At 27.5% G+C, this 14,282-nt stretch overlaps 1 protein-coding gene across 1 annotated transcript in view; it reads right to left on the minus strand.

Moving 5' to 3' along the window:
• Positions 1-14,282, minus strand: part of LOC107449503 (uncharacterized) — a 114,476-nt gene that overhangs the window by 8,646 nt on the left and 91,548 nt on the right. The window contains exons 8-10 of the mRNA XM_087155848.1: positions 8,386-9,804; positions 696-881; positions 528-620 (exon numbers count right to left, since the gene is read on the minus strand). Of these exons, the coding sequence (XP_087011974.1) occupies positions 528-620; positions 696-881; positions 8,386-9,804 (1,698 nt within the window). The remainder of the gene's footprint in view (positions 1-527; positions 621-695; positions 882-8,385; positions 9,805-14,282) is intronic.

Here is a 14,282-nt window from a genome sequence, read left to right on the forward strand (position 1 = left end):
AGTTGATGGAAATGTTTATTTGTTACTCATTGTTTGCCAGAAATGGCATGCGATTTTTAAACATACATAAAGCTTGGATTTCATGGAAAAGATTTCCAAAATTTAAGGAGATGACCAGTTTTGCAATTGAAATTTATGTGAGAATACTATTTTAGAATTTTGTTGCAAAATACTGTGTTCCTACGAGATTCTGCTATTTAATACTTAGTCTGTGTGAGATTCAGTCCTATGAAAATCTGTATGTATGTGATCCTGTTACCCAATACTTTGTCTGCATAAGATTTCATAGGAGATTCTGTTCCTTGATATTTTAAAACGAATTTCTGCTATTTCTTTTCTTTCAATCTTTATGCTTTTTGCACAAAGCAGATAGTTTAATAAAACACCAATTACAAATCAAGAGATAATAATATTTAAAATAAATCAAGAGATAATAATTTTTTTAAATATTATTGTATATTATGCACAATTGTCATGTCAGATTCTCAGGAGTTTACGGTTTTAGAGTTTATGCAAAAGATGTATACCTCTAATTGTTACTAAACTGAGAACATGGGCGTTAGGGGAGGAATTGATGGTAATTTTCTGACTAGGATGTTGATCAAAAGTAGAATTCTTACCTGAAAAAGTTTTTTTTTAAATCAGAGTTATGTTATTAATATCATTGATAATGTAATAAAAGACTATGTACAAACCACATGTAAAACGAGGGCAACAAAATCCTGGAACTTTTTCTGGTATACAGTCTTTGATTATAGGTGATGGGCATCTCTGCAATTGGCATAATTCTTGGCCATAAAAGCAGCGACATAATTCACAAGGGTCTGGTTTTGTAATCATTTCTCCATTCATGTAAATGCGTCCTTTTATAAAACAGAAGTCTAAAAATTGAAAATGTTTTTATGAGTTATCTGTGAACAACTGTTCTCTTCTGCCTAGACATACTGGTCTCTAGATAAAAAATGAAGAAAAATTATTGCAGAAGTGATTCAAGCCAGTATTTTAGAAATATGGTTTTGCAAAACTACTTTAAAATATTTTTTAGAGCTTTGCCAATTTTTATAATTATTATTCGTTACTTAGTTGGTATTTTAGAGAGGGTCTTTATCTTTCACAGCAATCAATTTTTTTTTAAAAATGTTACATTAAAAAATAATACAAATATTTTTAATGACTAAAGATTTTTTAATGTCTTATATCAATAAATTATCTAATATGGGACTTCATATAATACATATGAATCATGGTGGGCAATCAGCTGTGTATATAATAGAGAATCTAGTGATGGAAATCAAATAACTAACAATTTTCAACCGTACCAGTAGCATAAAAATTTCAAATCATATTATAAGTAGGGTATAAGCTCTGCAAAAATGTAGCCCCAAAAAAGCCATTAAAAATAGATACAGTACAGAACCCGTTATCCGGAAATCAGAAAACCAAAAAACCGGAACGAAATTCGATAAATTTTCCCGCCATTTAAAAAAATTTTTTTTTTTATCCTCATAAGATTTTAGGATTTTTCTTTCTTTTTTGAAAGATGTTTACCTTACCATCGTTTTGGAAATAATCATTAGTGTATTACCTCATCGTTTTTTCTTCTTTTTAAGATTATATCCAAAAAAAAATTTTTTTTTTTTCAGTTTGGTTTAATATTAAAAAAACGGCTTTTTGTAGCGATGCAGAAAACCGGAAAAATCAGTTATCCGGAATAGCGATGGTCCCGATCATTCCGGATAATCGGTTCCCTACTGTATATGTTTTTAATTACTGAGAAATAAATAACTTATTGTTAAATACAATAATAAGAAATTGAAAAAAATTGCTGTTTAGCTCAATTACTTATGATTGACATTTTAATTAGATAGTTAAATTAAAGAAGCAAACTTGAAAAATCAATTTAAATTTGGTAATATAACTTTGAAAGAAACATTGGACAACAGAATAAAGAAGCTGCTATAAGTTAACCTAGCAATTTTTGCCATTTAAGTCATTTGTATTTTTAAATAAAGGAAGTTTCAAGAACTGGTACAGAGATCTTTAAGAGCTAGTACGGTGTACTGACCTAATTTCATCACTATTTTTATTTGAATATACTCTGGTTTGGTGCCTGATTTGTGTAGGTACAAAAAACACAGTTTGATCATTATGTTTCAATATGTTTTGTACCTTTGGCCTAAAATATTTTCCAGAGTAGCAAAATGAGCAAATATCTAACAAACCCTTCTTAGGTGCTTATGTAATGCTTGAAAAGTCCTTATATATAACCTATAGGCTAAATCAAAACAATTACTGTTAGTCTGGTGGTTTTACCAGTATAGAGACATTGTTGGTAAATATGCAATATTTCAAAAAATTTATAAAATTACTAAAAATTTGTGAAAGGTAAAATGTAATTGGTGAAAAGTCTAAGCATGCTTAAGGAATTCCCTGTTCCATATGGCATCAGACAGTTTTTTAGAAAGGACTTTGTAATAAACAAGAATTTAGAATATTAAATTTAGTAGAAAAAGTTTTATTTTACGTTTTAAAAATTTCATAAACAACTAAAGCATGACTAATATCCTTTTAAATTAGGCTTTTTATGTTCGACTTTTATAAAAAGGCAGAGCTATGCAATTTAATTATAATAAATGTACTTCCAATTAAACTCAAAACCAAATAAAGAAAGTTTTGTTTTTGCACTGCTTAAAATAGCTTTCAAAAGTTGAAAATGCCATTTGTCTTTGAAGATAAATACCATCACCAACTACGTATTTTTCGGCGAAAGCGCCGCTTCGTCGCAAGCGCCGCACATCGATAAAATTGAAATTTTTAAAAAAAAAGTTATTGTAAGCGCCGCTCCGGCGCAAGCGCCGCAATGGCGCTAAACCGGGCGCGTATTGACGAAACATACCGTAGATTGTAAAGGGGTTGGCGAAAATATCTATCGGCGTTGAAGGAGCGTCTCGCAAATCGCCAAACAACTGTGTGCTTATGTTTTTGTTTTGTTTTCGGTATCACGTATCTATCATTCACCAAGTTATATATGAGTGTCACATTTCAGAGTTTCAAATAAGCTCGATCTTCATTAGATTCTTCTGCATTAAATGAAATATAAAGCGTATTTTTTCTGTTACAGCTCCGACATAATCGTTTGTATTTGTTAACATAATTGTGTTTATTAGCGTTTTTTAGAAGATCGTAATAAAACTAAGATAAAAAAAAATTATATATTATTACCTCCATATCCATATTACCACCATCTTCTGTATTTTCATAACTTTCATTAAATGTATACGCGTATTTCGAGTAGTGAACTTCTTTACCTACTCATCCACTTATTAAAATTAATAATTTCACAATAACTTCTTATCCTTAATAATGAAATGATTATTACAATAAAGTTTGTTTAATTAAAAGATTAAAAAAAATTATTGTTCAGCAGTGACTTTGCTACTAATTCTATATTCATTAATTAAACCTAATGGTTCTGCTCGATAACCATTTACATTTTTTTTAAAATTTTATTTAATTTTCAGGAATCATGGAATCAGGAAATTTTCAGGATCATGGAATTCCTTAAATATTTTTCGACGTAGAGGTTATTTAGCAATAATGCTAAAAGCTGAAATTTATAAATGTATAATATTTATAAATGTTGAAGAGAATTATTAGCAGCTATTTTGTACTAATTATTTTAGTTGAAATGTTCATTATACACAGTTTTATAAAAATAATCGTAAAATTCATTGAACGATGGAGACATTGAAATTTTAAAATGCAAGTAGAATTCAATAATCATTTCATTTTATAACTGTGAAACGGTAGATAAGTAACTTCGTTATCAAGTTTTACATGATACGAGAATATTATGTTATTGCTTTATAATGAAAGAACAACATTTTAAGTTCTAAACTTTTTGTGGAAAAGAAAAAAAAAAATTTTTTTTCCTGTCATCGGTGTTAGCGATTAGAGAGGGTTTTATCGCATACATGTTAAGTCAGTACTGTTCCATTTTAAATAAAAATGCATTTTGCTCCGGAAAAAAAATTACTTGAATTTGTCAATAGAAATTCCCTAATTATTGTAGCAAGAACTTTTAAATTTCTAATCAAACTTTCCTCTATTATAATTTTGTGCAAATAATTATTATTAATAATATAAATGACTATTAAAAGGAATTAATTAAGAATGTTCAATTTTAATAAATTAACTGTTTACGCAATCAGATTAATAACTTTTTTCATAATTTGCAAATGGAGAAAAAGTCTTTTACAGTTTAAAAGTGAAAAGAAAAATAAAGTTGAGATTAAATTTATAAAGTAAGCATAACTCGAAGGAGGTTGAAGTAAGGGCATTAAAATCAAAATTTCAAAAGAAAAAAAAATCACCTTTTAGTGTACAGTGAGCAATAAACGAAAAATCTAAAACTAACTTTTGATCTAATGATCAGATGTTTACGTTCTAGGACTCAAACTTTAGATTTAGAATTTCCTTAATTCCCTACCACTATTGTAGATATTTACTTTTCACCTAACTTGTAAAATTGTAAAGTTTAGAATTTCTTACAGAATCACTCAGACGAAGTGATTGTGTTTTATTTAAATATTATTTAGAAAGAATTTTTCTAAAAGTATTTCTTTTAAAGTTTTTATCAAACTTTTGTTTTTTATTTATCAATAGTTATTGAAAGTTAAGTTGATGATTTTTAAGTTGAAATGAATGCCGCCCTGCTTTGCATATTTCAAATATTATTTCTAAAGAAATGTATAATTTAACATTAAACATCCAGGACCTTACAATTGTAAATCAAACAATCACTACATTTATTTATTAAAAAACACTCTTATGACCTGATAATAAATTGATCTAAATCCTAAATGTGAGTTTTATAACATATAATTTATTTAAACTCAGCACATACATCTAACCTCTGTTGTCGCCAATGTCTCAATTTTAAAATATAGTTTTTCTTTTATAAATTTTCTGATATTTTCATATAAAGGATAGTATTAAATTCGAAAATTAAAAATTTGTGCCCAAAAAAGTTGCTAAAAATTATAATTATTATTAATATATGACAACAGGAAGTTTTTAATTGAAGGTTGAAATTTTTTTTAATTATGTTATTTTTTAATTATGTTATTTTTAATTATGTTATTTTTTAATTATATTTTTAATTACCAAACTCATATAACAGTATTTAGGAATCTATAAATTTATGTTACGTATGATAGTTGCATTATAACCTGTACGCACTGCGTGTAAATAAAATATATTTTTAAAATTGTGCATTTTCTATTAATTGCATTTATTATTCTTAGATTGAAAAGGTATCAAGTTATCTATGACCTCCATAATGAATGAAGTATTTACCGACTTTTATATATATTAAGGAATTGAATCAATTTTTCACAAAGTTTAAAATCTCATCTCATTCCAAAAAAAAGTTATTCCATAAAATTATGCAAAAAAGTAATTTAATATATATTTTTTTTATAATGAATGCTTCTAGTAATGAAACAAACGCTTTCAAACTTTATTTTAAAAATATTGATTATTTCGTTTACAAGAAACTATTACTTTAAAGCGTGATAACATTTTTGAATACTCTATTTTTTTTCTAGTAAATAATATGTCTTTGTTAATTTCTAAAAAAATAATCTTTATAAAAAAGCTTACATTATTCTTTTATAGAGAATATTGATTTCATAGAAAATATCACTAAAATAAAACAGGTTATGTTTTCTTACAATAAAAGTTAAATAGAATTAATTCTTCAAAATAGCGTTTCAGTAAAACATAGTATTAAAATGTTACGTTATTTTTTGTGATTGGTTCATTAATAAATTATTTTTATTTCTTCGCAAACACAATTCTTGTAAAAAAAATTAAAAAATTGAATCTGTTTTATCAAAAAACTAGATCGTTTTATAAAATATAAATTATAGCGCTTAATAAAATATGAATACAGTGTATTTGTAAAGTGATCCTGACAATAAAAAGGTGTTATTTTCTTTTTTATTTTCTCTGCTAAAAGGAATTAATGAGTTATTTTTATTCATAATGGCTAGTCGAGGAGAAGAAGAAAATATCGAATTACACTGCTTAGGTTAATGTAATTTCGTTCTCCCACCACATTTACGCGTAATCCATCGCCAACTCCACCTGCAATCGCCACGTTTACAATCTACGGTATGTTTTGTCAATACGCAAACCGGGCATATCAGCATCCTTTTAGAAGAGACCTTTAAATTACCATTTAGAATATCTGTATAATAAAAAATTAAATTTTTGTATGCATTTCATAAAGTAAAGTTTTAATTTCTAAATTATAATAAAAAATTTCTTTTTCAGCAAAAAAAAAAAAAAAAAAGAAAACAACAAAACGATATAAAATAAAGTTGTTCTTACCAGTTGGCACCGCGCCAAAAAAACAGAAGAACAGCAAAAAATTATTTATATGTGCAGTAGCTACGCTGAACTGATTACAGAAATCAGTAAAACAATGTAATAAGAAAAGTAAAATAAAAATTTATTATATGAAAAATTTTAAAATAAAAAGATTTTAAAATTTATTACCGTTAACAATTTGAGGAAAAACTAATACATAATAACGAAACAGCTAATAATAACGAAATAACTAACAATAACAAGAATAATAAATAACTAAACAAGCCCCAAAAAAATTCTGAAGGAATGAGAGAAGAGGAAATAAGTTTCACTTTCACAATCTTAGGGGGTGGAATTTTAGTGGGTAGAATGCCCTCTCCTTCAATGGAAATAACCCAATGTGACTCAACTAGAAAGAGAAGAAAATGTTTAAAAGAGGGGTGTACCCCACCTCCTCCACGTGTCATTTCTACTGGAGCTGATTAGGAGAAATCAATCAGTTATATTTTAAAGGGGTTGGGGAAAAGAAAAGGGTATGGGACCCCTAATCTAGCATTCCAAAATTCAGCACTTAATCTGATCTAATTTTTTTTCTTTTTTTTTAAAGAAATTTATATTGATAAGATAAAAAAAAATCAGCTATATTCTTTTTATTTGGAATTTTATTCTGTTGAAGTAACTTACTTTATTTTATCTTTTAAAAATAAAAAAGAAGCTTGAAAAAAAAAATCTGTGTCAAAGGAAACATCTGTTTCTTAAGCAGTTTAAAATAAATTGAGAAGTAAAAACATCTGCATTTCCAATGAACAAAATAAAGAAATGCAAGTTGGAAAAAACTGATCAATCAATCTTGACAGCTAGGCTTGTGCTTTACTGATTCGCCCCCAAATCTCCCTCCTCTGTTTGACCATAAATTGGCCACACCCAGTTGACATTGAAACTACCATGTAGACAACAAAATGAATTCTATCCCTTTTGCGGTTTTTTATTCGATTTATAAATTTTTTATTTTGCCGCTTTTTATTAGTTATTAACTGCTAATTTGTTTTTTTTTTTTTTGTAAATAGTTAGCTTGTTTTTTTTTCTTGTTAATAGTTGTTTGCTTGTTTCTTTTTTTTTAAAGATGGGCCAGTTTTAAATTCACCCCATCATAATCTACGATCGAAACTTGACTAAATTTATCGGTTTTTCTGAAATTAACAATGGAATTGAATTATAGTAATATTAGGGGGCCATATTGGAATTTCCGAAAGAGATCCAAAAATCGGCATTTCGTCAGTCCCGTGAGTGTCGGATTTAGGGTCCTATTACTTCCTTTTCTGTTCGCTCAAATTACAATTGCCGATGTTCTGCTGCAGATCGCGATACGGGCGAATATTTCGTCGACTTCGTTATTAATTTTTTTTTTAATAGTCTTTCTCTCAGAAAATTATTTCATCTTAAATAACTTTCCTTGAAAAATTTTATTGCTACTAAAAAATATTTCGTCGGAAGCGCCGCATGTAGGAAAAAAACAACTTTTTTTTCGAAAGCGCCGCGGCGCTTCCGCCGAAAAATACGGTAATAATGGAACTCCTATAGTAAGTATTTATTTTGTAGAGTTTTAAAATTTTAATTCAAAATGCTTTGTAAATAGTTTTTTGTTGAATTCTAAAGTTACTGTCTTTAAGAACTTTTTAAAAATATAAAACTTATATACAATAAGAGTTATGTCAATAAATGGAGATATTTCTGTATTGGTACCTATTTGCACTAACAATTGTCATGGTAAAGGGATTTTAAACTTGCCAAAATTTAAGAAAAAAAAATTGTGTAGAAGTTTGTGTGGGTGGTGGGTATGAGTTACACCTTTTGAGTTGGTCCCCTTCTGTGATGTATTTTTCAAAGTTTCTCATGGACTATTGTCCATGAGTCACCAAAACTAGGCTATTATTTTGGCGCATGTACCTAAGCAGAAATCTTGACTTATAAACAAATTAAAACGTTTCTAAATGTTGATATGGTACTTACCCGAAACCATATCTGGAAATCCTTGAGTATTTTCATGTGTTGCATTAAAACCTCGTACAGCATCTTCTGCAACAAATGGGATGAGTGCAAGAGTGCGGTTATGGATTCTTGGCTCTTTCTTTCGGTTGTGCGTGTCAGTTGAAGTATTTGTTTGTTCAGGTGCGATATCCGTGAATTTAGGATCCAAAAATATTACCCCATCACTCTTAATAGTCATATCCTTTCGTAGTTGACTGCCATCATCGACGGATAGAGGAGCTCCTAAATAAATTGATCCAACGTTTGTCAAATCTTCTCGACTTTCAGCTGCTATTGAAGTTACATCTCCTGACTTGTTATTTTGAGATGAAAATGTAAGTTTACTATTAATACGAGTTTGAGACTTAATACTTTCATCTAAAATTTCTTTGGATGAGTTTTGTCTATGACTAGATTCATTTGAATATTCCATACTATTTAGCACAGTTGTCTTAAGAATTTGTGATTCTATTGTATAATTATCCATCTTGGTTTCGTGCACAGAGTTGGTGAAATCTAAAGTAACATTGGTATCGTTAGAAATTATTGTACTGAATTGATAAGCCATGCTGGTACTCTTTGTTGGATACGAAGGAGAAGTTTTGTATTTGAAATCATTTTGAATTTGACCTAATTCTTTATTACTTTCTAAAACATTTATTGGGGCTCTTTGAAAATTATCAATTTTACTACTGAGTGGTTGGGTAAAACTGAACTGCATATTATCACTTGTACTATTATCATCTGTAGTTGTATAATCATCTGCTGTTGTTTTATAATAATCTGTAGTTGTTTCATTATCATCTGTAATTGTATTATCATCTTTAGTTGTATTATTATCATCTGTTGTTGTATTATTATCATTTGTTGTTCCAATATTATGCATAGGTGTAGTATATTCTTTAACAGAAAATCTTTCTGGTTTTAAATTTGCTTCAATAATACTTGAAGGTTGTTTGGAGTTATTTCGTTTTAATTCAACGCTTTCAATCTCTAATTTCAATATATTTGGCTCATGTTTTGTGAAATACCTTTCCACAAGTTCTTTCATTGATATTGTGTGAATTTCTGGTATTCCAGTTGAAATTGATTTCAGTTGATTATTTTCTCCATATTTGAGTAATTTATCATATTCTCCTGACGCATTCAAGAGGGAAGAAGAGTCTAAATCTAGTGTTTTGTCATTTTCTCGGGCTGTATTTTCTTCTATTTGATGATGAGTTACATCTAATAAACTATAATCATCATCTAAGCGCCTATGAATAACATCGAAAAACAGTGTCTCATGGTCAAAAGTTGGATTTGTAGAATAATTATTCTTGAAGACATCAGAGTGTTTTATGGTTTTAATATCTTTAATATATGAAGTGTTCATTTTCATTTGAAGAGTTTCTTTTCCACCTATACAAAATTTGAATAAATAAAAACTTCATTATGATATGTATACAATATGTGTTGATGCAATGAAATAATTTAACTCATTTTAAATAATAACATACCACTGTGAATAATTTATTCTTCGCATTATTATAGTAAACTAATTTATCAATTAGAAAACATTTACTTTAACTGTCAACCCTAACCTAGTTTAGAGACATTTCACATTGTTTATGTATGAAATTTTAGAGTGTTTACTATTATGTCAGTTAAACCTTTAAAGGTAAACAATGATATAAGGTAATAATATAATTTAACAAAATATTTAAAATTGTTTCCTAAAATGTGGAAAGTAATTATTTTTTGATAAATTAGATACTTTATTGCATTAATATTTTAACATATAGGGTTTCAAATCGAGCACGGAAAGCCATTGCTGAACTTCAATAAGCTAAATTGCTCCTTAATCTTACTTTTACTTTATTATTTTCCACATCTCTAAAAATATTTAAGGGAATGATTTTACTCCAGAGCCGTTTTTAAGGATGGACCCTGGCCCAGGGCCCCCAGTTCTGATGGGTCTTGGAAGAATTTCTTTGATTTCCATAGTGCCTTTATATTGGGTCTCATTCAATAATAGTTTTTCTTTCTTACAACATTTAGATATTTATTATAAAAGGAAAAAAATTCCTTTAATCATCCTAAATGTTTCAAATAGCCTAATTGTTTAATTTACTTAATTATTGTATTTTATTTTGTTATTTTTCACATTAATCGTAAGAGAATCCGTGAACTAAGAATTTCTATATCAAATTTTCGTAGGATATTAAGAAAACATAAATCTTTGACGTTAGAGGTTAGCAAATGTTTTTTTGTAAATCAATTTTGGTTGCGGTTAGGGAAAACGTGAAAGGTTTGCGCAGTTTTTTATATATACATTGTGATTTTTTTGTTTATTTATTTAAATGGCGGGCCATTATTTAATTCCCTCTTTAACTGGCCTGTCTGCCAAAACTCTTGATTTGGTCTGTTCTGCATGAAATTGGGATAACAAATGTAATTTTATTTTTTAATTTTACTTACTGTCAATAGACAGAAACAACATGATTTTGTTTAATAGAGCATTGAAATCAAATGATCATCAGCGAAACAAATGTTTAAACATGAGAAAAAAAATTGTTTAAAACTCCTGTATGACCAAATTTTCCATGTTTCACTAATTATGAAATATATTTAATTTGTAATATTATATTTCGTGCACAAAATTAATTTATTTAGTTAGCTTATGATTTTATTGCTTAGTGATCATGTTTGTTTCTATTTTTAATTCCTTGATTTTTATTGTTATTATGTGTTTAAAGATAACGAGGCTTCTCAATTTTTCATTTAATAAGGCTTTTAAATTTCCAAATCAAAGTCGAAACAATTTCTTAAAATTGTAAATCGAAACTATATATGGAATTTTGACAGCTTTGTTTTTATTTTAAGCGTATGCATTTAATTTAATAAAATAAAAAAATGAAAAAAATATAAATAAATGACTGAATAAAATAAAAACTTCGTTGTCATATAATCTTTTAAACAATTTTAGTATTAATAAAATATTTAAAAATAAGCAAATTTTTAGTTTAAAAGGTATAAAATTTTTTTTATTTGTGTAAAAGGTAATTATGCTCCATCATTCGATCACGAGACTTTTTAATATCTGTTCCTAAGGATCATAATTCATTTTTATTTTATTTTATTGTAAAAATGATATATTTAATACTTTCATGTGATATGCTGCAGTTTAAAATACCCAAAAGATGACTGAAATTGTCAATTTAAAAAACAATTAATACTTCTGAACATGAATTTAAATAACTGCATGCGTTTTGTTTGGCTATCTCATTTTATATTATCGCAGTATTAAGAGCAGACAGTTGCTTGTGGGTGGATGATATAAGTAAGAGAAGCAAAAAAAAAAATTCAGTTAATGCCCTCAATATTATATTTTTAAACTTCTCGCAAAAATGTAGTAAAAAAATAATTGTCCCAAACAAATTAACAACAAATTAATATTAAGTAAGAACGAAACAAAAATGATATCGAAATATGCTGAATCACTAGTGAGACAGGTGGAATGAAAGACATCGAAACCAATTTGATTGAATAGTGAAACTAGAAGGTGTTTCTAAAATCCGGAAATCAATCAGGCTTCAATTTTTTTTTTTGTCACAAAATTTATCATGGGTAATTTGTTAGATTTCAATATGGGTTATATTATTTCTTTGATTAAACGTTAACAAATATTTGTCTTTTAAAAACTTTCATTCTATAATAAAAATAACTATTCTATAATTGTAATTCTAAAACTAATTGCTAATTGATATAAAGTTTTAGTGTGTTCCATTGATATATTAAATGCCTTCTATCGGCGGAGCCCCGACATTACGATTAAAGTTTATTAAGGTAATTACGAACATTATAACCTAAAAACAGGCTATTTTTAAAATATTTAATTAGAAGAATGTAGATTTTTCATCGTTTTATCATTATCATTCTTAAATAAGGTTTTATATCCGACTGTTAAATTTGCAGTCATTGTGTTATATCTAGTCTAGTTTTGAATTTATTTTTGGTGCATACACATAAGCTGAAAATGATTAAGATAAGCCGAATTATTGTTATAATTTAATAACATTGTTAGTATAATTAAATAAAATTGTTGATCAATCTTAGGCTTAAGTGTTATAATTTAGAATTTCAATCACTGTTACAAATTTAAAAAAATATAACCAGTCAGCGTTATCATCTAAAAATGTTATAATTTAAATATTTATTTGTATTAATTTTATGGTTCCTTTTTTAACAAACATGTTGGAATATAGCTATTAACCTTATCCTTTAATAAAAATAATTGATTTTCATTCGATCGTATAGCACTTAGAATAATTTCTTAATAACGATAATTTTGCGTTGTGTAAGTCTAAATCAAAAATTTAATAATATAACTAGAATTATCAAAATAATTACATTGTGATTCTAATGTTAAAATAATTAGTAGCTTCATACCTTAATAACTAACATTTAACATCAGTTATTACTATTATCTAACGTACTTGTGCAGGCCATCTACGTGCCTCCAGATCAATTATCAATGTTAATCTGATTAGTTAAACAACAACTTGGACTAGAATTATAAGCTATGTTAATTGACATGATTAAACGAAATAATTATTCATTTAGAAGGATTTTAAATGATCTTTGAGAATTATGGCACCGGACTGCACGTGCACTAAAGTTATCTTTATCCAAAGAAACAGCATGAGACATAGCCAAAATTAAAGACTAATTTAACGTTTAAAACAAATATGTATTAAAACTTAATTTTTGATTACAATGCATTTGCACTTATACAAATATAGTGTCTTCGTTAAACAATAATTAAAACACATTATATATTCAAAAATTCGGTGCACCTTCAAAAATAATTTTCAAATGTTCTAACAGCTTAAATTATATTAATGAACATATCACACATTTAACAAATTTATAAATATTAGGCTGGGTTTAAAAAAAATTTATCACGCTCGTGATTAGAAATAGCGGAGCAATTAAATTTTTTAAGTATCTATTTCAAGTTAAAAATTTTAAGATTAACATAATTTCGACCTTTGTTGAATTTAAATCGCCTTACAAAGCAAATAAGAAAATTAGAATTTTCGGTTGATTAAAAGTTACTTATCTCCGATCCTAAACTCTGAAACAACCTATAAATATAAAATTTTTTAAGAGACTGACTAACGCGCTCTGCGTCGAAGATTCGAAAAAAGGAGGGAGAAAAACAGCGCCCTCTGGCAAATCGCTGATAGGCTCTCATACTATTACGTCACTCCTCTTCATCCATTTACCGCCTGCTAGGGAATAATCATTTGCGAAGGGACTTTAAAAAAAAAGGAAAATCGCTTGCACGCGACCCAGCCACCAGCCAATTGTACAAACAGATTAAAAACATTAAAAGAAAATATAAATACTTTTTACAATTCAAATGTTGGTTTGTGATGTCTCGATTTTTTTATTATTTTTTTTATTTTTATAAAAATTGATGTACCGATGGAAATTAATATATAACATTATGGTTTACTTCTAAATGAACTGAAAATACTTGTTATAAACGTTAAAAATGGTAATTTGGAAAGCATTTTTCAAGAATGTCAAGTATCCAAATGACTTAATTTATTAAATTTAAAAAAAAAATTTAAAAAATATCCGCAAGGCAGGTGTGTATATTTGGGGCTGATGATTATGAAATCTAACACAAAACTGTGAGATCGTGGGTTCTATTCCCGCTGATGACAGTTTGTAATTATTATTTCTTAATATTGAAAAATGTTTTTGTTATTTTTTTTAAGTATGCATGTTAAAAACTAATAATTTAACAATTATTTAAAAAACAAGAAGGCTCCGCTCCCTGTTCATTTTGCTCGCTAACCCTCGTGGTTGCTTCTGCATTCATTCAT

This window comes from Parasteatoda tepidariorum, chromosome 12 (genome assembly GCF_982258835.1).
Source record: "Parasteatoda tepidariorum strain Cologne lab strain chromosome 12, Ptep-v5.0, whole genome shotgun sequence".
Taxonomy (NCBI): Eukaryota; Metazoa; Arthropoda; class Arachnida; order Araneae; family Theridiidae; genus Parasteatoda; species Parasteatoda tepidariorum.